Genomic DNA, 23,888 nt, shown 5'->3' with positions numbered 1-23,888 from the left:
TTGGTTCCATGAGGCCCTGCAGAGCCCCTTGATTCAACAAGGCCTCAAAGTGTCATCATGGCCTCCAGGATTCCATGAGGCCCCACAGTGTCACAATGGACCTTTGTTTCCATGTGTTCCAGCACTTTGTTTCCATGTGTTCCATGCATCCTTAGTTCTATGGGGCCCTGTAGTGTCACAATGGACTCCTTGGTGCCACAGAGTGCCACACAGTGCCACAACTGCCCCTTGGCCTGCCAACACTCCATAGTGTCCCAATGGTTCCTTGCTTCCATGAGACTTTGTAGTGTCACAATGGCCCCTTGGTTTAGTGAGGCCTTTGGCGTCACAATGGTCTCCATGATTCCACAAGGCCTTGCAGTGTCACAACACACTATTGGTTTCACTGAGCCCCACAGTGTCTCTGTGGTCCCCTTGGCTCCACAAGTCTCTGAAGTGCCACAAAAGACCTTTGGTTCCACAAGGCCTCAAAGTGTAAAAATGGCCTCCATGGTTCCAAGAGGCCCTGTTGTGTCACAATGGCCCCTTGGTTCCAAGACGTTTCTCAGGGTCACAATGGTCTCCTTGGAGCTGCAATATCACAATAGACCATTGGTTCAATGTGGCCACGATGTACCAAAACGGATTTTGGTTCCACGGAGTTCTGCAGACTCACAAAGGACCCTTAGTGCCCTGACTTTGCTCAGTGTCACAGCTGACTCCTTGTTCTGTGAGGCCCCGCCACCACCAAATATCCAAAATATCAGAATAAGGCTCCTTAACACTAATTTCTTATTTAAGAGGATATCATTTATTCGGGTCTGAGGTCTAGTGAGGGATAACTCGTAACCTTATGTGGACATGTAATTCTACCAGCATCACTACATGCATATTACAATTTACCCATAAAACCCACCTCAAGTTCCCAGATTCAGTCCTACGATTTTCTGTCACTGCAATCTTGAGCCAAATGTCTTCTTCTTGACTTCCAAGCATCCTTGGTGAGAAAGCAGCCCCTGAATGCCTTGTTCCTGTACTAAAAGTTCACAGGCACAGTGAAAATTGAATTAAACCTTTTGGTATCAGCCCAAGGCTTTGTGTGGGCAGGCAGGAGGAAGCAGGAGGCAGAGCTGTCAGCAAAGGAAGGGCCCAGCCAGGTGGGGCAGCCGGGGGATGCCCACAGCCTGCAGGGACAGAGGCGCAGGGCAGGGACACCGTAGGACAGCCTGAGCTGCACAGGGCACAGGCATGGGCAGCAGCTGCAAGACAGCCCTGCCAGAGCCAACTTGGGCAGCACTTTGGCCATGGCTGCTGGCCCTGGGCCTGAGGCCATGAGGGGACAAGTGACCTTTGCAGGCCTGGGGCCTCATTGCCTCCTTGTCCCTGCTCAGCAGCCTGGCAGGGGCCACCCCATGCTCCTGCCCTTGGCATTGCCCATTCCCACATGCCAGTGCCCATCCTGGGAAGAGCCCTGAGCAAGGAGGGAGGGACAGGATCTGCCTGGCCAGGGGCTGGGGCTCAGGCCTTGGCCATTTGCATTCCTGAAACACATCCAGGTTTGCTCAGCACCAGAGACACCTTTTCCTTGTTTGTCCCCAGCTGTCATCACTGCCTCCAGTGTTCTGCTCTACCTGGAACTTGGGGACACTTTCCCAGTCGTCTTCCTCAGTGGGACCCATTAAAACTTCAAGAAACTTCAGAGTTTCAATTTAATTTTGAGTTCCTGAGAAGTTTTTTGAAGACTCTCTCAGGGACTGAGTCTGATGTAAACAACACCAAATCCCTGAGAGGCTCATTAAAGTCCTTGTGCTGTGTCTGTGCTGCTGAGCTTTAAAGGAACAGCTCTTCCCAGGGCCAGCTCCTCTCCCAGCCCAGCAGGGCTGAGGGCTCTGCCTGCAGGCACTGAGGGCACAGGAGCCAGGCAAAGACAGGCTGAAGGCAATCAGGATGGGGAAGACATTGAGCTGAGACTCCACTTGAGGAAAGATCTTCACAGCCCTCTGCATGGTGAGCGTGTGGGTGCAGGGCAATGTCCCCTGTGCTCCTGGAGGGATCTCCTGAAGCCAGCACACCCCACAGCCTGGGGGATGTGTCAGGAGGACTCTCCCAGTTTCTCTGTGGCAGAGGAGGAGGAGGAGGAGGATGTGCTGCAGAGCAGGGCACCCCTTCTTAGGGGATTTTTCATGAGCTCATTCAGGGCAGGAATTTCCTGCTTGGGTCTCTGCTTTCCTGAATCTGTGCCCCCACTTTTCCCTGGCTCAGCTGGGTGGTAATGGAAACTCAGCTGTGCAGGGCAGAGCAGGGGCTGAGGCTCTTAAACCATCACACTGAGGATTCCTGGGCACCTCAGCAAGTGCCTGCACCTGCCCAGCCTCCAGATCCATGCAGCATCACCTTTCCATGGTGCCCAGTCTGGGGGAAGCTGCTCTTTAATCCCTGCAGGGCCGAGCAGCTGCAGGGCAGGGCTGGCCCAGGGGCTGGGCTGGGCTCTGGCATCTCTGGCAGGGAAGGAGCCCGGGGCCACAGGGGCAGCTCGGGCTGGGACAGCTCCAGCAGCAGAGCTGTGGGCAGGGAGGGAGGGAGGCAGTGCTGAGGGCAGCCCTGCTGCAGGGCAGATGTGGCACCTGCCGGGCCTGCACTGCAGGGCAGACACTGCCCTGAGCAGCACAGCTCTTGTATCCCCTCGCAGCCAGCACAGCCCTCAGCCCGGGGGCTCGGGGCCCTCAGTCCCTCCTGGGCCGGCAGAGCAGCCCCAGAGATGAAGGGGCCACTTCATCTTGGCCACATGGCCACACTCTCCGGCCATGTGCCCATTCCCTGCTGACCAGGGCCTGGGGGCCACTGTCCTGCCCTGCTGCTGCCTGGCAGGGGCTGAGCAGGGCTGGGCAGGGAGAGGCTTTTCCTCAGGCCCGGCTCTCTCTCTCCCCTTGCCTTGCCCAGGTGCTGCTGGCATTGCTGAGGGGCTCTCTGGAATGGCAGTTCCAGCTGCAGGGCCAGGCCCAGCCCTTGGGCTCCTCCTGTGCAGGCTGAGCAGAGCAATGGGGTGTCCCAGCTCCCTGTGCCCAGGGAGCTCTGGGCAGGGCAGCCTGGGAGGCTGGCAATGAGCCCACTCTCCTGACTCTGGGAAGGGCAGGAGCCACTTTGTGTGCCAGGGATCCCTCTGCTCTCTGCAGTGTCTCCTGGCTGTCCAGGGTAACACGGGAGTGGATTTCAGAAAGGTGCCAGTCCAGGGCAGCTGGAACAGGAGAGAGGGACAGAGCAGCTCCCCTCAGTCTGCACTAAGCCTCAGGCAACCCTCCTGCCTCACTGGACTCTCTGTTCTTCCAAAGTGCAGCAGAATCTCTCATTCTGCCTCCTGTCATCCCCATCCCTTCCCCCATGCAGCTCCTCTGCCTTAGCTGAACATTTTTATCCAAGTCCCAACACCAGTACTGGCCCCTGCCCTCACTGTTCCCCTGCACTGATTGGGGGTCAGGGATGACTCCCAGGTGTCCTGCAGATCAAGGTCCAGCTCCTGACACAACATTGGCCAGCAGCAATCAGGGCTCCAGCAACAGAGCTGAAGGAAGATCTCTGAGACATGGACAGGGGAAGCTGTTCAGTGACAGGAAAGACTCTATGAGAAAGGGCTTTGATAATTCTGAGAGAAATCTCCCTTCCATTGCCCTGTCTTTCCACCTTCTGCAGGTTGAAATGCCCAGTCACAGAAAATGTCCAACAGCAGCTCCATCAGGCACTTCCTCCTGCTGGCATTGGCAGACACGCGGCAGCTGCAGCTCCTGCACTTCTGCCTCTTGCTGGGCATCTCCTTGGCTGCCCTCCTGGGCAACGGCCTCATCATCAGCGCCGTAGCCTGCGGCCACCACCTGCACACGCCCATGTTCTTCTTCCTGCTCAACCTGGCCCTCGCTGACCTGGGCTCCATCTGCACCACTGTCCCCAAAGCCATGCACAATTCCCTCTGGGACACCAGCAACATCTCCTACTCTGGATGTGCTGCACAAGTTTTTCTGATTTTCTTCTTCCTTGGATCAGAGTTTTATCTTCTGACCGTGATGTGCTACGACCGCTACGTGTCCATCTGCAAACCCCTGCACTACGGGACCCTCCTGGGCAGCAGAGCTTGTGCCCACATGGCAGCAGCTGCCTGGGCCAGTGCCTTTCTCTATTCACTGCTGCACACGGCCAATACATTTTCCCTGCCCCTGTGCCATGGCAATGCCCTGGGCCAGTTCTTCTGTGAAATCCCACAGATCCTCAAGCTCTCCTGTGCCAAATCCTACTTCAGGGAACTTGGGCTTCTTGCTGCTAGTGTTGGTTTAGCTTTTGGCTGTTTTGTGTTCATTGTTTTCTCCTATGTGCAAATCTTCAGGGCTGTGCTGAGGATCCCCTCTGAGCAGGGACGGCACAAAGCCTTTTCCACCTGCCTCCCTCACCTGGCTGTTGTCTCCCTGTTCGTCAGCACTGCAGCCTTTGGCTACCTGAAGCCCCCCTCCATGTCCTCCCCATCCCTGGATCTGGTCCTGTCAGTTCTGTACTCGGTGGTGCCTCCAGCCCTGAACCCCCTCATCTACAGCCTGAGGAACCAGGAGCTCAAGGAAGCCCTGAGAAAATTGATCGGACTGTATTTTCAGAAGCATTTCAGAACCATTTTCTGCTGCAGAGCCTTCAGAATGTAACTCTTTACAATCTCAGCATTTTTTCCCCCTATTTGTCCATTTTTATTTGGTAACTTTTTTCTGCTGTTGTTGTGTTTTTTACAAAATACTGCAGTATTACTCTTAGCATTTCTACATGAATACCTACCTTTCTTTTGAACCACAAAGACTTACAAGAGGTCTGTTCCCTGCGCATTTAAATAAAAACCAGTGCTTGCCCTGACCTGTGTGTCCAGGATTCTTCTTGAGCCCTTCTCTGGCTCTGCAGGGGCAGTGCCTGTGAGCAGAGGCTGAGGGAAGGGGCTCCCAGCACAGCAGCACGGCCAGGGACAATGGCCCTGCCTCTTTGCACATCTGCTCCCCCCAGCTCCCCTCCCCAGCCCTGCTGTGGGTGCAAGGCCAGAGTGCTCTGGCAGCTTGGTCCCTGTCCTGCTGCGTGTCCCTGCTGTGACCTCAGGCAGGGACAGGCCATGGGCACTGCTGGGACACAGCTGGGCTCCAGTCCAGCAGCTCCATCAGCAAAGGGCATCTCCTGAGGGCAGGGCAGAGAGGCTTTGCTCCCCTTCAGAGCCACTCTCAGGACTCTCAGGAGGCTCCTTGTGTTCCTTGCTCTCCCAGGGCTCAGTGGGACGAGATCCGGGTCTCACTGGGGCCTTCAGGGGACTCAGGTCTGGGTCAGGTTTTGCTTGTTGGTGGCCAGTGTCCATCAGATGCTGAATGGTCTGTGCTGAACCTTCCTGGGGCTCTGCAGCTTGTGCCAGGGCTGATGGCAGGGGAATGTTTGTCTGGAGGGCCTTGGGAGCTGCAGGAGAGCACAGGGGACCTGCAGGGACAGAGTGTGCCAGGGACCAGCAGGGAGTGGAGCTCACTGGGCACAGGCCTGGCCAGGGTGGGGTCACCCTGAGATCAAGGCCTGAATGTCTGCTGTGAGCCAGGAGAGCTCTGCAGCCCAGGGACACAGCAGGCACAGGGAAAGGAGTCTGGGCACTGACTCCTCTGCCCCTCAGGGATCTCCCCCAGGAGGATCCAGGGCAGCCCCGAGCCCCTCTGGCAGCCCTGGAACAAGGCAGGCACCTCTGAGCCCCTCCATGGCCCCGCAGAGCCCGTGTGGGAGGGGGTCAGGGCAGGAGCACCCTCAGCTGCCTCTGTGTCCCAGGCTGAGCAGCAGAGCCCAGCAGAGGCAGCCCAGGGCCCCGGGCAGCACAGCCCCCGTGCTCTGCAGAGCAGCAGCCCCAGCTCGGGGCTCTGGGCAGCAGGGCAGGGCTGCAGCAATGGCTGCTCGGGCCAGCACAGACGTGTTCCCCTGGGAAAGGCTCTGGGGGCAGCTGGCATGGGCCAGGAGCAGGGCAGGAGCCCGTGGGGGTGCAGAGGAGCCCTGGCAAGAGGCTGCCCTGTGCCTGGGCCAGCAGGAGCTGCCTGAGGAGCCCCGGGGCCAACTCTGCTGCTGGGCTGGGCAGCGGGGCTGGCCCTGGGGCTGCAGGAGCTGCCCGAGCTGAGCATCTGCTGAGCATCCCAGACACAGAGTGGCTGTCCCTGACCTCCAGGGCCTCCAGTTCCTGCTGCAGGGCCTGACCTGACTCTGCTGCTCTGCTGGGCTGGGGCAGGGGCAGGGAGGGGAAAACAATGGAGCCTTGTCCCCATGAGTCCCCACAGTGTCAGAATGGTCTCAGTGGTTCCATGGACCCCCATAGGGTCACCACGGTCCCCTGGTTACAGGAGGCCCTTCAGTGTCACAAGGGCCCCCTTGGTTCTATGGAACCCCACAGGCTCAGTTTTGCCAGTGGGCAGGGTCAGCACCAAAGACACAGACTCCAACTGAAGGAATTGTGTAATTTATATAACGTATGTCTGCAAAAAATTACAATAGGAGAGGCTCAGCAAAGCACATAATCATTAGAAAATAATTACAAAAGCAGAAGCTCAGCAATGCACCCAACCATCCCCACCAAAGATTGCCTGCAGTGATTGAGAAAGATCCAGCCCCAGTTACCCTCAGCCTTTACCATGCCCCAGACCCACACAGCAGCTGGGGAAGCTGTCACAGCCAAGGGCTGCAGAGCCACTCCTGGGCACTGGCAATTCCTGCAGGTGCCTCCAGCCCCAGCTGAGGCTCCAACCCCGCTGGGAGAGGGCCCAGCTCTGACAGTGCTGAATGAACAAACTGACAGCACTGCTAGTGTGGCAACATCTGGTTTCATCCTCCTCTTGGGTCCCTCCCAAAGCCTGGCCAGGGCCCCAGGAGGAACCAAGGGAGGTGACTTTGACCATTCAGCCCCAAACAAGGCCAGAAGTCAGATTTCATGGCCTGGTCTGGCTTCTAAATACACAAAGGTCAATACATGTTTCACTAATGAATGGCTACATCTATCACAGTGCTTATGACCATGCACATTTCATCAGGGAGCAGATACAAAGATAACCTTTGGTTGGAAGGTTCATCCAGAGGCCACCTTTGGCTCAGGGCCTGCTGTTCAGGCCTCACTCAGGGCTGCCGTCCAGGCCTTGGCACTTCAGGGACGTGCTTTAGTGCTGGGCTTGGCACTGCTGGGTGAGCGGCTGCACTGGGTGAGCTCAGAGGGCTTTTCCAACAGAAAGGATTCTGTGATTCCATGACTCTATCCACTGCATTCAGCTGGGTCCATGTTAGCAGCATTCATTTGCTCAGAAAGTCTCCTCTTGCCCAGCTCCTGTGGCCTGAGGCTTCAGCTCCTTCAGCTCCTGGTGCTGAGCTGCTCATGCTGAACGAGACGACTCGGAGAGAAGAGCACAGTCCATGCAATTCCTTCTGGGACACGGAGAGGGGAGGCTGTGCAAACAGGAGCATTGTTTGCTGTGGCCTCCTCTCTGCCCTTCACGCCTTTCAGCGCTCTGAACCAGCCAAGAGCTTTCTCCAAGAGTGCAATGGAGCAGCTGCTCCTGCTCCTGGCTCTGGCTCTCTCCAGTCTCTGCCCTTGCCTGCTTCTGTCCCTCGTGCTGTGCCCTCTGTTCCCCCAGGGCTCGCTGGCTGCTGCCCAGGACTGTGGCACTGGCACAGATCCAGTGCTCCAGAGCCTCCTTTCTGTGCCCTTGGAGCTGCCTGGGCACAGCAGCCTTTTCCATCTGCAAGCTCCCCATGGATAGGGAGTGCCCAGCTCCGTTCCTTGCACAGCCTCCAGGAGCCCAGGGCTGCCATCTCAAGTCCCCGCTGGCACTGGGGGCTCCCAGGTGCCTCAGGCTGCTGTGACACCACTGCACATGGGAGGGAACAGGGGCAGGGCTGTGCTGAAAGTCAGCTCCATCTGCTGCTGCTGCTGCTGCTGCTGCTGCTGCTGCTGTGGGGTCATTTGTGCAGCCCTGGCCCAGAGTCAGGGATCAGATGCTGCCAGTCTCTTCCAGCCCTGGCTGCTCAGAGTTTGGGCCCTGGAGCCTCAGGTGGGCAAAGGCAGCTGCTCCTGGTCCCTCTGTGTGCCCGTGTTCAGCAGTGCTGCTCCATCAGTCTGTGCCCAGCAATGGGGAAAAGCCTCAGCCCTGCAGGGCCAGGAGCTGCCGGGCTCTGCCTGAGCAGCTCAGCCAGCAGGAAGGGAGCTGCTCCACACGGGAACCAGGAGCAAAGGACATTCCTTTGATAGGACATGTTTTCTATTTAAAGGAAGAAAAAGGAAAAGGGAAAAAAATAGGTAAATTGTAAAAGATAAGAATAAAATCCAAGTGTTAGTGAAAAAACATAACATAATGTTAGTGAAAAAAACAAAACATAAATGCAAAGTTACATTCTTTGCATTAAGAAGTAAATTATTTTAAAAAGAGAACTCAGTTATTTACATTGTAAATGTGCTGATGCCATGGATCCATCTTACTGACCTCAGCAGCCTTTTAAAAGATTTTGGGCTTTGTTTCCAACATTGCTATTTGAAATTGTGGTTGAAGCAAGAGGAAATTGCTTTGTGCCCTTCCAGCTCCAAGCAGGACTGGGAATGGAAACTCTGTCAAACCCCAAATCCTTTAGAAGATGCCCTTCCTTCTCACCCTGTGAATGAGCTGCACATTCCCTTTGAAACTTTCAGGGGTTTCTTAAAGACACCAAGTCCCACTTAGGGCTTTTTGCTCTGGTTTGGCAGTGCAGAAGGGCAATTCTCCATCCACCAGCTCCAGACTGCACTGCCTCAGGAGCACGGCCCACTCGCCAGCTTTGGCCCACTCGTGGCACTGCTAGAGGAGGAAGAAAGTGCAACTGCACAATTCCAGCCAATCAAGAAGGAAGAGTGGGACAGACAAAACAGCCTGTACAGATGCAGGCGTTCAGCTGGGACTGTGGAGAGTTTGGGTCCTTGCCAATTGGATGTGTGTCCCCAGCTGCAATCTCTGGGCCTGCAGCAGAGTCTCACTCACTGCCAAAGCAGAAAGCTCAGGCGCTGTGCTCGCAATGGGCTCGTCTGATGCAGAGCTGTCAGAGCAATGTGAGGGCAGAGCCAGCCCAGCTGGGCCCAGGGCTGAGCCCAGCAGAGCCCTGGCAGAGCCCAGAGCAGCCTCAGCAGCCGCAGAGCCCGGCTGCAAGGAGAGAAAGCAGAAACCGCCCGTCAGCTGAGGGCTCCTGTGCCCTTGTGCCAAGGCCTGCGGTGCCCAGGCCATGCTGGCTGTGCCCAGAGCTGTGCCCAGAGCTGCCCATCCCTGCTGCCTTTGGCAGCAGAGCAGGAGGGCAGGACATGTGCCCAGCCTGCAGCCAGCCACGGCACATCCAGCCCTCAGCAGCTGCCCAGAGCAGGATGCTCCTGTGCTCGCTGCCATCTCCCAAAAGCTCTGATCCCACCCTGCCAAGCACACAGGGACCCACCTCACGCCAGCCACGGCTGCAAGAAAAGCTGCTCCCAAACCATGGCCTCAGCCTTCTCCAAGGGCACGGCCCATCTACGCCACAGCTGCTCCCAAGCACTTCCCCATCCACACTGGACCACCTAGAACGCTTCCTCTGGAAAAACAAACAACACATTCTTGAAAAGAGATTAGATGCAAAAGGGGAAAACAAGAAAAATGGTAAAAACTCTTATCTCTGTCAGGGCCTTGAGGGAGGCCCAACTCCTCCATGGTAGGGAAAAACCCAGCCATGGCTGAGGGAAGCCCACACTTTCTCTCTTCCACCCTGCACTGCCCCCCAAAATCCCAAAGCAAACAAGGGCAGTGCAGTAGCCCAGCCCTTCCTTGCCTGCACAGCAAAGCAGCCCCTGCACAGGTTCTGGAGTCCCACCTCTGCTCCCACCATGGGGCTTTGTTTGTGCCGGGCTGGCTGCCCCAGCCCCAGCCCCAGCCCCAGCCCAGGGCACGGTGGGTGCTGGGGGCTGTTGGCAGGGCCAGGAGCCCACTCCCATTTCGTACCCAGCCCAGCCCATGCCCCCAGCCCTGCCAAAAAGCAGCTGGGCAGCGACTGAAGGATGAGTTGCATCTGCCCCAGCAAAGGGGGAACCTTTGCTTCCCAGCCAGGCTGGGCCATGCCCAAATCTGGCAGCATTTCCCCGGCTGGGGACTCATCTGCAAATTCCCTGTGGAGTTTGGCTTTGAAGAAGGTGCCAGAATCAAAGTCCATCACCTTCAGCCTCCAGTGGCCAGGCTGAGGAAGAGCTTCTCATCCTTGATGTCATCCTGGCTGTCTCCAGCAGCAGCAGCACCAGCAGCAGCAGCAGCAGCAGCAGCAGCACCAGCAGCAGCAGCACCAGCAGCAGCAGCAGCAGCAGCAGCAGCAGCAGCATCCCCACCCGGTACAGCTTCTCCAGGGGCTCTTGCTCCTTCCCTGGGGGGAGACCAGGCTCTCAGGGCTCTGCCCAGGGCCCCAGCTGTCAGGGAACCAGCACAAGCAAAACCAGCTTGGATGGCGGCCACCAGTGCTGGGCAGAGCAGCTCAGCTCCAGCACAAGGGCTGCGTGTGCCCATCCCATGGCCCCGGTGCAGTGACACAGGCAGCACAAAAAGGTCTGGCTTCCTTTGCTTCTGATTGCCAAGGCATGTGTGGAGCTGCAACTTACCAGGGCCCTGGATACTCCAGGGACCTGGAGAACCATTCCCAACAATTGGGAAAATCCTAGCTGCTCCATCCACCCATAGATGAGGTCTCCAAATTTGCCCCAAAATTGGGTCCAGCTTTTACAGGCCAAAATGAGCAAGTCCAAGTGACTTGATGATATTTTTAGCCCAGAAAGCCCTGCAGCTGATGGCACACTTCACAATCAGCAGGGGACACAGCTAGGCCAAAGGCCAGACCTCTGCTGGGAGCCTTTCTCCTCAAATACCCTTCAAACAAACCTCCATGCAAGTCAGTTGGGAAAGTTTCTTCAAATGATACATTTCTGGCACATAACTACACAGGCTTATGGGAAAGATCCTAAAGCAGCTGCTCGGCAGTCAAAGAGGCAGCACTAAGAGTCCTCGTCATCTGTTTGTAGCTAAATCCCACTTTGGGGGAGTTGAAGGAGTTTGGAATGAGCTAGAGAGCGGAGCTCTGAGTTTTTTCGATGATGCCATTGCTTTTTCTTCTCTTCTACATAGACAGGAAGGGTGAGTTTGGCTGACATCTCCACCGCATGGCTCACAAGGCTGCAAACTTGGAGTTACAAGAGCTTTGAAGGATTTCTTGGCCAAAAAGACACCTCCAACAAGGATATTTGTGTTTTGGAGCCAATCCTTCAATCTTTCCTCTTATGGACTCATGCCACAGTGTAAGCTTCCTTAGCCAATCATCTTATGATACACAAACCTACAGCACTGCATCCTAAACTTCTTCTTTACCATTGTAACTACTTTGATTTTTTCTACATCTTGAACTCTAAAACTCTAAACTTTTCTCCACTTCAATTTTCCTCCCCGTGTCTCTGCTAGAAACTAGAAATCCACATTCTCGCTTCTAGCACCTAAGTTTGGAAGCCCTTTCCAAGGTCCCAGATCAAATCCTGGGTTTAATTCTAAGCTTTGCTGACAAGACCAAAGGTCTGAGATTTCCCTGCATTTGGGTTTCCAACAACACCGATGCTGTTCATTCCACAGTGCCCAGGATCCCTCTTGCAAGTCAACTCTGGCAGGAACAAGGCGGCTGCCGGGGGCTGCTTGTGGCCTCTGACAGCCCCATTGCTCAGGGCTTGCCAGCGCCCCAGCCCCTCAGGCCCTGCCCCAGCCCGGCCAAGCTGCCCGGCAGCAGCGCCGCAGCCCCACAGCAGCTCCAGAGCAGCCCCAGCCAGAGGCACCTGGGAGCCCTCAGCAAGGCAGCCAGCAGCACACGGGCAGGAGGGCACGGATGGCGCTTCCTGCCTGGCACAGGGCTTGTGGCCATCTCCAGGCACCGCTCTGGCAGGGATCCCCACAGCTCCGGCCCCTGCCCAGCCGCTCTGTGGGCAGCACAAAGGCTTCAGCAGAACCACCACAGGCCAAGGGGCTTCTGGCCATTTCCCCTTGCCCGCTGCACGCCCGGGCAGCTGGCTGAGCACAAGCACCCTTTTCCCCCTTCAGGGCCTCAGGACCCCTCAGCCTGCTGTGCTGCTGAGCACAAGCTCCCTTTTCACCCTTTCCTGCCTCTTGCCCTGCAGACCCTGGGCAGCAAAGAAAAGCTCCTGGCAGTCTGTGTATCATAACACATTCTAGAATTATTTACAGTAATGTATAATCTATAATAATATATATAATTGTATATACTCTATAATTTATTTCTTTACAATATAGATAAAAAATAGAAAAGAAGAAAAATCTTAAAGAAAATTACCTCTGGCTCAGGTTGCCCCAGCAAAGACAGCCTCCCAGATCAGCTCTCCTCCTAAGTCATCCGGCAGTGCAGGCAGCCGAGCCCCGACAGGCGAGGCCGAGTCCTCCATGCCCTGCGCAGCTGATCTTGCAGCCTCTGGATGGTGGAATATCGCCCACGCTCTATTGCCCGGAGGACATGCAGTGTTTCAAGTGCCAGCTGTGACACGGCACTGCTCACGTCCTCCATCAGGTGTTCCAGAGCTGCAAGAGAGAGGAACAGAGCCACGGTCAGAGCCGGATCTTCGGGGAGCCCAGGAGAGCCCCCTGCAAGGGCCATCCCAGGCGGCTCTGGCCATGGCCAGGAGGGAGCAGAGACCAAGGGGATCAGCCCGAAGCTGCTGGCCTCCAATGGCCCACGTGGCCCTGAAAGCTCCGTGTGCTCTGGCCACGGGAGCAGAGCCCTCCGCAGCCGGGGCAGGGCTTGCAGCTCTCCCCCCGGCAGCCCCCGCTGCCAGCCCGCTGCCCTCACTCACCAGTGCAGGCAGATCAGCTGCAGCTCTCGCTGCTGCCCCCTCAGGTGCTGCCCGGCCATGCCTGTGAACACAGAGCCTGTCACGGCCCCAGCGGCACAGCTCCCTGCCAGCAGCGCTGCCGGCGCTGTGGCCACACGGGCTGCTGGCCCGGCAGGGCTCAGCCCGGCCCTTGGCGCACGCTGCCGCCCCAGGGCACGGCTGCCAGAGGCCGGCAGCAGCAATGCCCAGCCCAGGCGGGGCTCCATGGCTCCGGGCCCGGCTGGCGCTGCCGGGGCAGCAGGCGGGGCCGGGGCCGAGCTGCGGCGGGCCGGGGAGGGAGCCCGGGCTCGTGGCTCACCCATGAACCTGATGGCCGCCTCTCGCAGGGGCTCCTGTGGGCTCTGCAGGTAGCGCAGGGCCCGGCGCAGGTGCTCGGCCGCTCGGCTCCTGTCCTCTGCCAGCTGCAGAGAGCGGCAGGAGGGAAGGGTTGGCGCGGGCTCAGCCCCTGGGCCGGGCGCTGCCTGCGCCCAGCCCCGGCCTCCCCTGCCCGCACAGCCCTGAGGCGAGGCCAGCAGCCGCTGGCCAAGGGCCCCCGAGGGCAGGGGGCAGAGGGCCGGCTGCTGCCCGGGGAGCCGCGGTGCCGGCCCGCAGCCCCGCCGGGCCGGGGCTCCATGGGCACCCGGCTCGGGCCCACGGGAGCCTGGAGAAGAGCCCGCACGGCCTCTGGCTGCAGCAGCGGGCAGGGGCACAGCTGCCAGCCCCGCACTCTGAGCACCGCCCTCAGGGGCCTTCTCCAGCCTGAGGCTGGGGCTTGCAAGCCCTCCTTACCAGGAGCTCAGCGAACTTGGAGAGTTTCTCTTTCTTCAAACTTTTTTCAAGATCTTTCTTTTTCAGGAACTTGACCGCACAAAGCAGTGTTTCCCGAGAAGTCTGGAGAGCAGCAGAGATGCGGAGATGGCCCCAGAGCCCAGGGCACAGGAGCCACAGCCTGGAGGAGGCTGCGGTCCAGCAGGCGCAGGGCAGGAGGCAGCCGAGCCCCCTGCCAGGGGGACAGCAGCAGCCCACGAGTCCTCACCTGTGCCACACGCAGATTCTCATCGTGGCAGTGGAAGAGCAGTGGGAGCAGGCTCTGCCACACTTGTGTCATCAGGGCCTTTTTTCCTTCTTCTTCTTCTACAGCAGACATCAAGGTGTGAAAGACAATCATGGAGAGCTGCTGCACCTGGCTATCACCCTGTAGAACAGGAAGGCAGCAAGAGATCAGCATCAGCTGATTCTGGCCCACACTGGTGCAGGCCTGCATCTCCACAGGGCACCAAGTGTCCGGGCAGCAGCCAGTGGCCGTGGCTGGGGACACAGAGCCTTACGTAGTCAAAGAGTGGCAGGAACACGTTAGCCAAATGCAGGGTGATGGGGCTGGGTATGTGGGCACCATTATCCAGGAACAGATAGCCCAGTAGCATGGTGGTCATCCTGACCCGCAGGAGCTCCACGAGCCTTTCCGTCAGGCTCCACATTCTTTCGGCCTGTGCGGAAGGCAAGTTTGTGAAAGGCCACCCTGCTGCCGCGGGGCCCAGAGGCCAAAGGCCTGTCCTGAAGCACTCGGGCAGCTGAAGCGGGAGGCAGGAGAGCTGGGAGCAGCTGCCCCAGCGCCCAAAGGCCAGGCAAGGCCAAGCGACTGCGTTGCCCAGCCCCACGCTGCCTGCAGGGCTTCAGCCACTGCCCCCTTCTCACCAGCGGGGAATGGTCCCTGAGCGGGAGGAGGGCCCTGAGAAGCTGGCTGCCAATGTCTGCGCGCTCCCTCCGCAGGTGCCATGACAAGACAAGATCCATGATGCTGTCCCTGCATTCCCTCAAGTCCAGGCACTCGAGGAGCTGAAAGGCACAGGGCAGTGACGGGGGAGCCGGCCGGCAGGAGCCCGGAGCCGCACAGGGCTGGGCCCAGGCAGCAGCACAGGGCACGGGCACCGTCCCAGGCGGCTGCGGTGACGAGAGGGCAGAGAGCTGGGAGGCAGCTCAGCCAGGTCATGCTGGCCTTCAGGCTCACCTCCACAAGGAATGCCAGGGCAGGGAAATCCCAGTATGGCATCTCTTTGCTGAGCATCTCAAGGAGGCAGCATAAGATCCTTTTACACAAGGGCCTGGATGCATGGCGAATCTCCCTGGAAGGTGGAAAATGGCACTAAGACCCTGAGCCATGGGGGGAAGGAAGCCTCTCCCAGCACTGACTCACACGGTTCTTGTCTTTCCCCACCGCCCTGCCAGGGGACCTGGGCCCTTTGAGATGTGGCCGCTCCTGGGCACCCTCCTTTCCCAGCCTTTCCCAGTCTGCTTGGCTGTCCCTCGTCCCTTTGGCCCACAGCCACGGGGACCATGTGGGACAGCCTGGGCACAGGGCACAAATGCCAGGAACAATGGGGACAAGGGGGGTCTCACCTGGCCAGCAGAGCCATGGCATAGTGGTGGGTATCAACGCAGAGCAGCGTGTCCCAGCCACGCTTGCCTTCCATTGACACCACCACGTGCTCACACTGGACAAGGCAGAGCAGGGACTTCAGGGTCTGCACTGCAAACCTGTGTGCACAGCAAAGCCCAGGTCACACTGGCAGCACTGGCTCCTTGGCAGGCCACGTGGCAGGGACAGGAGGAGTGGGATGGAGCACCTGTTGGGGCTGGTGGCAAGGCCGTGCTCTTCCTGGCATGCCTTCCAGAAGGCATCGACCTCCTCTGGCATCTCTTCTGTGCTGAAGAACACTTGGAAGAGCAGATGCAAAAATAGGCGGGGGAAATACGGAGCCACTACACGTGGGACAGGGGGCTCCTGGAGGATCTTCCACATCACCACGGTTGCCTGCAAGGCACAAAGCCCCCCGAGACAGTGCTCAGTGCTGAGGTGTCCGTGTGGCAGGGCCCGAGCTTGGCAGGGAGAGGCCCAGAGAGACCTTGGCAGGGGGAGCACGGGGCCTGGTGGGCCTGAAGCTGCCCCTGGGCCCTGCCTGAGGCAGGGAGATGCAGTGGGGGAAGGAGGATGGAGAGCTGCTGGAGAGGCAGCCTTGGGGCAGCAAAGGCCACTTGCAGAAACTCACAGCCAGGCCAAAGACACCCGTTTTGTCCCCATCGGAGGTGCACGTGCTGTGCTTGGGCCAGCTCTCCAGCACATCCAGGAGTATCAGCTGCACTGGCTCCGCAGTCCTGAGCGAGCCCATGATGGTCTTCCACATGGTGATGGCAGCTCTGTGGGGTTACAGCTCTGTCTCAGGGGGGTCTCAGACACGGCACCGTGGCCTGGGCATCCCTAGGGGCCCGGGCTGATGGCCGGCTCTGCCTCTGCCCACTGGCCCTCGCCAGCAGCAGCCAGGCAGCCCAGCCCTGTGGGGACAGAGCCCTGAGGGGCGGCAAGGGAGCATGGCAGCAGGCTTGGGGGCTGACGTGCCAGGGCTGGAAAAGGCAGCAGCCAGAGGGCCCTGGAACTCTCTGTTGGTCAGACACCTTGGCCAGGCGGTACAGGGTGATGGGCTGGGGAGGCCTGAGCCCTCTGGGCAGGTGGGCCCCATACCTGTCACAGGACGGGGCCACACACAGCAGCGTCACGACTGCATCACCCGGGTGTGCTTTGGTGAGAGTCAGCAGGGCCTCGTCCAGCCTGTGCTGGGCAGAATCATTGGCCAGGAGCCATCGGTGAATGTACCTGACCATGGCGGGCACCTGGAGAAGGCACGGGGAGACTTGGAAAGCTGCCAGAGGGAGCAATGTCCCCAGGGTCCCCAGAGAATGCTTCCCTTGCCAGCGCACTGCCATGGCCTCAAAGGCTCCCAGGAACCAGCAGGCCTGGCTGGGGAAGCCACGGGACTCATGGGGGAATTGAAGCCTGGCCCCAGGCTGCTCACTTGTTCTGGCCTGGCAGCACCCTTCTCCAGGAGCAAATCCAGCAGGGCAGCACTGGTCTCATGATTGAGGAGCTCGGAGTGAGCTCTGAGCCCAGTGCCCATGGTGCTGGTCTCTTCCCGCCGGATGCTCCGGATGAAGTCGCAAACGAGCTGTAGGAGAAGGGCAAGAAGCCAGGGATGTTGCATGGAGTGCTGCACAAACGGTGCTGGGCTGAGCAGGGACAGCAGGCCCAGCCCAGCTGGGGGTGGCTGCAGGTACCTGTGCTGTGCTGCGGAAGCGGCCACGGCTGGATTCCTGCCCTTGCGTGCGCTCCACGGCTGCATCTGGCAAAGAGCGAGCGCAGCCAGAGCTGAGGGGCTGCGGGAGAGGCCGGAGAACACAGCCCAGCCCTGCGCTGCCCAGGCAGGGAAAGCCCCAGGATGCTCCAGGGAGATGGAGCACGGCCCCTGCGGGGTGTCTGCCCGGCCCCTCTTCCGTCCTGTCCCTGGGCATTTCCCCAGGGGATGGGATGGGATGGGATGGGATGGGATGGGATGGGATGGGATGGGATGGGATGGGATGGGATGGGATGGGATGGGATGGGGCCAAGTTGGCTGCAGGCTCCAGCCCTGCAGCCCAGCTCTGCCACTCACCCTCCTGCGGTGGATGGAACGGCACCGCCGCATTGGTCTCCTGTGCTGGGCCAGCTCCAGGGCCTTCTTCCTCCTCCTCCTCCTCCAGCCAGACCACCTTGCGCACTCTCGGGGCTCTGTGCTCCATGTCTGTGTCTGGAGAGCGACCCAGCAGCGAACCCAGCCGGTGCCGCTCCTGCAGGGCCTCCTGCGCCGTCCCTGTGGGCGGGACGCGGCTGTCAGAGCTCGATCCGGGGCCAGCAACGGCCCCCGAGCGCCCCTCAGCCGCCCCGGGCCGGCCATGCCCAGGCGTTCGCTCTTTGGAACGCGGCACGGGAGGCTCGGGGCCGGCGGCCGCGCTGTCGAGCGGCGGAGCTCGGGTCGGGGAAGCCGCAGCGGAGGCGGCGGGAGCGGCCGCCCCGCCTGTGTCCTCCGCGGGCCCCGGGAGGAGCCGGGGCCGGGGCCGGGACTGGACTCTGCGTCGGGTCCGGGGCCGGGCTCGGGCCAGGCGGAGCCGAAGGGCGGCGATGCCGCCCCCGCACCAGGCACTGACGCCCGCCCAGCAGCGCCACCGCCAGTACGGCCAGAGCCGGGCGGAGGCGAGAGCGCGGCGGGACGGCCGGGGCCGGGCACGGGGCAGCCCCGCCCGGGGCCGGGGCCGGGCCGGGGGCATGGCCCGGCCCGGCAGGGGAGAGGGAGGCGGGGAGAGGAGAGGGACGCAAGGCAAGGGACCCCGAGAGAAGGGTGCCCGACCGCGGGAAAGGGAGAGAAAGAGAAAGATAAAGAGAAAAAAAGAAAGAGTGCTCTAAAATATCTGTTTTGCTGCTGTCGCTGCTGCTGCTGCCGCTGCTGCTGCCGCCGCTGCCGCCGCTGCAACTGAAGCACCGGGTCCGTTCGTCCCCGTGTCCGTTCCCCGCTCGCCCCACGAGCCCCACGTTCGAGCCCCGCGCGCCCCGGGCACAGCCCCTGAGTCTGTCCAAACACGGGAACTTTGCAGCGGTGAGCCCAGATGCAGAGCCCTGACTCCTGCACACTGGCACAGCAATCCCCTCGCTTGCTGCTCTGCATTGGCCTGGCTGAGGCTCAAACACTGTCGGGCCACCTTCCCTTGCTGTAGGATTCCTACCTGACCCAAGCACTGCACTTACATCTCCAGTCTTGCCTTCCCGTAAAACCAGGGGAAGGAAAACTCTGTGTGGCTCATGGTATTTTCGAGTGTCTAAAAATCACTAAGTCACTGATCTTAGAGGTCTGGTGCATCTGGAATTCCTGGGATGGAGAAGTAGTGCAACATGGAAAAGGGAGCATAGAAATAAATAGAGGAAAAGATCTTGGATTGTTTCTTTCATTTTCATTTCCCTTCTGGAAAGCTGTTTCAGTTTTCCAAGAATCTTCTCCTGTCTCTCTTCCCAAGAATGTCTCATGGAGAACAAGGTCAAGCTTCTGTCACAAGATTTGCCAGCAGGAAATTATGCCACTGGTGAAATCTTCATGATGACTGTTTGTGCTGGCTTAGGGCAAATTTTGGGAGGAAACCTCCAAAAGGGGTCTGTTTTGCAGAGATAGACAAAACCTCCACAACTTTGTGTAAGTTGTAAACCCGGCATGTTTATTATTACAGCGCCGGATGCATGCAGAGATTACTCTCCTTGAAAGGCATGCGTGCCTCTGGGAACTTCAGGTCCCTTTTTATCCTCCTCTCAAATACATATCCATACATTTTCACAATAGGTTCATACATATTCATTTTTACAAATTTTGTGTGACATTTGCCACTAGTTCTTCTTTATCAGAAAGAATTCTTAGGTGAGGTTGACCTGCTTTCACAGCAGTCTCTCTGTGTCTCTTTATCACCCTCTGTCCCGTCCCCCCCTTATCTCTGTCCTTCACTGAATCAGATTCCCTGAGCCTAGGCTTTCCAGTCAGGCTACATAGCTATGTTTTCTAACCACACACTCAAAGATGTACATTTCACCTAAATCAAAATGGATTTCTACTCTGGAAAATTTCTACTCTGTCTCAGAAGCACTCCTCCCTCTGCCCCTCACACGCTGGCCCTGTCTGGCGTTCCTCATCCCTTTCCCCACTGCTCTCCTGCCCTTCCCCTCTGCTAGAAGATGGACAAAGCTGCCTTGGACAGCAAAGTGGATTGCAGCCAGTGTGAAGAGAACATGGAGGAGCTGGATGAGAGGATGCAGGAGTTGCAGAGCCAGATTTCAGGCCAGGAGCAGCACTGGAACAATACCCAGCAGCAGTTCAGCGATGCAATTGAAGACAAGGTGAGGGGTACCTTGTCCCCACCACGAGGAACTGGCACCTTTGGGACTTGACAGCCTGAGGCAGCATCCCTCTGAGGATCCCCCTCCAGGCTTTTCCCTGGAGAGCTCCACATCACATCCTGGAGCAGCTGGCTGAGGCTGTGCACCTGTTCACAGCTGGATCGCCTGGAGCTGAAGACTTTCCATAAACACCGGGAGGACTCCTGGAACAGGAACATGGAGGAACTTGAGGATAGGCTGTTGCGTGAAAACCCTGCTGGGATTAAGAAGTGAGTGCAATGGAGATTCTGATGGCTTTGGGGACAGCGATGGCAACTGCTCCTGCCAGGCAGGGCTGTCACACACCATGCCCTGAGCTGGGTCGTGCCCTGCCCTCCTGGCCATGCACACAGGGGAGCTTTGGTGCCAGAGAGGGGCTGAAAGCACTGCAGGGGCTGCTTGGGATGGTGGCATGGGTGCCTGTGCCCTTCACCTGGCATCAGCCAGCACCTTGGGGATGGGGAGAAAAGGCTCAAGAGCCCACGGTTCACCCTGCAATGGCCGTGCCCCTGTGCAGTGAGCTGCCCAGCAGCTGGCTGCTGCAGGGAGCTGCTGCCTGTGTGCTGCAGGGCTGTGGCCCCAGGAGCTCAGCCAGCCCTCTTCCCTCACCCTCCTTAGGCAGCCGCCGGTCCCTTTCTCGTGCCTGTCCTGTGATCGCATGCTCAGCGTGCAGGTTCCTGGCCAGTGAGTAGCACCAGTGCCTCGGGGGCAGCGGGGCTGGCATGGGGGGAGATGGGTGCCAGCAGTGACCCGCTGTGCTGGCACAGGGGGACAGTGTCTGCTTGGGAGGGGCTGATGTGGGGAGCCCCCTCTGCAGCCCTGCCCATCAGCAGGGGCTGTGGGGGCTCATCCCAAGGGCTACAGGCAGCGGGATGCCATGGGCTACAATCCCATGGCTTTGGGGGTGCTGCCTCCAACAGGAACAGGTTCTTTGTCCCCTGTCACACACCTGTGACTCCTGCCCTCCCCAGGTACCCCGAGACACTCCCGTATTTGCAGCCCATGCCCCCCAGCAAGGAGCCACTGCCCAGCCAAAGGTGAAGGCCCTGAGGACACATCCCCAGTGTCTGGGGTGCAGAGCAGCCCTGACACAGCAAGGAGGGCTCTGCACCTGGGCTGGGGCAGAGTAGCCTGGGGGGACGGGGCAGGGCAGGGGAGCAGAGGGCAGCTGTGGAGGGCCAGTGCTTGCCCCAGGGCTGGGGGCTTTTGCATTCCTTGCCTTGCACTGCCCTGTCTGGCCCATCTCTCTGTCCCAAGGTTGCTGAAAGCACATCTGATGAGCTGCGTCTGTTTGCAGTCTGAGCTCAGGCTTGGAGGGCTGTTGGGGACGATGAAACAGGAAAGCCTTATAAATATGATTGCCTGGGAAAAGATTTTGAGAATATGGAAACTATAAGCGAGATTGAAATGAAAGCAAGCTTCGAGATCCCTTAGTTACTGAACAACGGGAAAACAACGGTGTGGCCAGCTGAAGGTAATCCCCTTTTGATGAAACAAGACCCTCTGCTTGCAGGCAGGTCCAAGGGTCCGAGCAGACCCTGCCAGCTTGGCAGAAGGGGTCCAAAGAGGAGTTTTTAGGGTTTAAAATGTAGCACAGTATGGTAATGTAGTGATTCTTATAGGCTGTATGGAAATGCTATAGGATTTGTATGTTGGATTAGATTGGTTAAGTGAGAATCAGAATATTCAACACAGAAGATGATTTATTGTATTGTAATGGGAACTTAGCTCTTACTTTTCTATGCTCTTAGCTCTTAGCTCTTACTCTTACCTCTTGTCTCTTAGCTCTTGCCTTTTATCCTCATACCCCTTTTACTCTCTTATGCTTTTGCTCTCTTACCCTCTCATCCTCTCTACCCCTCTCTTCTCTCAGGCCTGCTCCGAGCTGTGGCTGGCAGCTCCAAGCAGGGCCCTGCACCCACGCCCTTTGCAATAAACCGTCCACGACCTGGCTTCAGAGATCTCTCGTCTCCGTTCGTCCCGACCGTGCTACCCCCGTCAATCCTACAGACGGAGATTGGGTGCCTCCTGTGAAAGGAGTTCCCAAAACCAATCCCTGCAGCTGGGACAGCCCAGCTCCTGCCAGTTGGTGTCCTGTGCACAGGGACCTGCCTGGTGCCATGGCCAGCACACGTGGCCATGGGGACAGAGCCAGCAGATGCAGCCTGGTGGGATGGGCTTGGGGCTCCTGCAGCAGGTGGACAGGAGCTGGCAGGGACATGCCCCTGCAGGCAGCACTGCCAGTGCCCTCCCTGGCACAGCAGGGTGATGCCCTGCATGCCACAGGGCTGGGCACTGAGTGTCCTCTGCCCCATCCCACAGGAGGCCGCTGGTCCGTGCCAGTGTCCCCGTGTGCCGCAGAGCTCTGGGGACCATCAGAGCAGCAGCTCCACGATGCAGAACATCAAGGCTTCCCCACATACAAGTGCACAGCTGCAGCATCTCCTGGTACACAACAAGGTAGGTGTGATGTAGGTGGGGACACAGAATGGTGACTGAGGCTTGATGGCATTGCTGACTATCCAGGGGGAATCTGTGCCTTCAGTCTCCAGAGAGACCTGAGTTGGATTATTGGGGTGTGCTGGATTGGGCCCTGCATTGCAGCCAGCTGCCCTCTCCTCCTCAGCCCAGTGTGACCCTGCTGCACGGTGATGGACACATCTCGAGGGGCCGTAATGACCAGCATCATACGGCGATCAGGACACAGGATGCGTCAGGTGTGGCCCTGTCAGGGCAAGGGGGTCAATGACGACAGGGGCTGATTATCTGCAGGGTGCCAGCTGGGGGATGAGTAGGGCTCTGTGTACAGAGCTGGGTAATGTGGCGTGGGTATTTTGCATCTGGGGTAAGAAGAAAGGGGCAGAATGGAGCAGGAGGACTGGCACATGGGGCAACTGAGCTTGGAGCTGGAGTAATGTGGGAGAATGGCCATGCCCAGCGTGGGACAAGAGCTTGAGTCCTGGTGCGCTGGGGCCAGCACCTGTGGCGGCTCACCCTTGCCCTTCACGCCCAGGCCCTGCCGCCTCAGGAGAGCACGGCCAGGCACAGCTCCTCGACAGGTCTCATGGGCCCCAGGGCTCGAGCAGCCTCTGCAGCCCCGCCAGACATCAACAGCCCCCGGCCAGCTGGAAAGGACTCAGCGCCCAATGCTCGACCTGGGACATATTGTCCAAAGCAAGAAACGCCTGTGACAATTGTCATAAAAAGCTTGACTTTTTACTTGTATATAGTTATTAAGTTAGTTGTAGATAGTTATTAGGTTAATAAAAACTGTTAAAATTATAGGCAGAGCCTTGTCTCACAGCCTGTCTCTCCCCGGGCTCCCTGGTGCTCCTTCAGCTCCTTCCCCCCTGCTGTGGCTCTGCCCCCCGGGCTGAGCAGATCGAGCCCCGGGCCGGGCCCTGAGGCCGCTGCTGCTGCCGCGGCGCCTGCGGGGCAGCCCTGAGGCTCCGGGCCGGCTGTGGGAGCAGGAGCGGCGCTGCAGAGCCCGCGGCCCTCACGGGCTGCGAAGGCACGGGCAGATGGCCGTGGGGCCCAGCTGGCACTGCCGGCGCTGCTGCTCTCGGCTGCCGCCTGCAATCCTTACAGGCAGCCCTTAGGCCGGCTCAGGAGCCGCTCGGAGCCCTGCCCGAGGGCTGGCCCCGACCCCCGGCCCGCAAGGGCACTTGTCCCTTCATCTCTGCACTGCCACATTCCGAGCTCATTTGTCAGCTTCCTCCTGCCCTTCCTTTCTGCGGGGCAGCGTTAGGGGCTGGCCCAGCGGCTTTCCTCCCGCACGGCTGCAGCCCCTTGCCCACAGCTCCCTGGCGGGAGCCAGAGCTGCTTTGCAGCCGGGCACCCCCGCCGTGTCCCGCAGCCCGGGCCGGCTCCTGCCCGCTGCCGGCGAGGCCCCGCGGCTGGGCCCGGCCATCCCGGGCCAGAGCAGCTCCCTGCCCGGGGGAACACAGGGGGACACGGGGGGATGTGAAATACAAAGCTGTGTGTCGTGTCAGGTACACACAGGCAATGTGTGTATTTGTGATTGCGATATGTGTGGAGACCGACAATGGGACAGTTGTGAATTCTAATAATAACTGAGGAAAGTAAAGCATGGAAGAAGTCCTTTGAACCCATCTTTTGTTTGCAATTGACCTTGGTTGATTTAGGAGCATTGGCATTAAAGCATTAAGGATGTTGCTTCTTGCTTGTAGTTAATCCTTAAAGAGTTCTGCAAAAATAACCTTT

At 58.8% G+C, this 23,888-nt stretch overlaps 2 protein-coding genes across 2 annotated transcripts in view; both read left to right on the top strand.

The window, feature by feature from the left end:
- LOC139604076 (uncharacterized) overlaps positions 1–23,888 on the top strand; it is a 1,261,625-nt gene that overhangs the window by 624,327 nt on the left and 613,410 nt on the right.
- LOC139603959 (olfactory receptor 14C36-like) lies at positions 3,690–4,834 on the top strand. Its single transcript, XM_071454956.1, has one exon. The coding sequence runs from the start codon at positions 3,690–3,692 to the stop codon at positions 4,656–4,658; it is 969 nt and encodes a 322-aa protein (XP_071311057.1). The 3' UTR covers positions 4,659–4,834.

The sequence above is a fragment of the Agelaius tricolor genome, unplaced genomic scaffold, assembly GCF_023055355.1.
Source record: "Agelaius tricolor isolate 1412-34295 unplaced genomic scaffold, bAgeTri1.0.p SCAF_43, whole genome shotgun sequence".
In the NCBI taxonomy this organism is placed as follows: Eukaryota; Metazoa; Chordata; class Aves; order Passeriformes; family Icteridae; genus Agelaius; species Agelaius tricolor.
This window is presented reverse-complemented; position numbering and strand designations above follow the sequence as displayed.

What these genes read in the sequence shown, in the direction of transcription:
- LOC139603959 (XM_071454956.1), top strand. Translation starts at nt 3,690, where the DNA reads ATGTCCAACAGCAGCTCCATCAGGCACTTCCTCCTGCTGGCATTGGCA.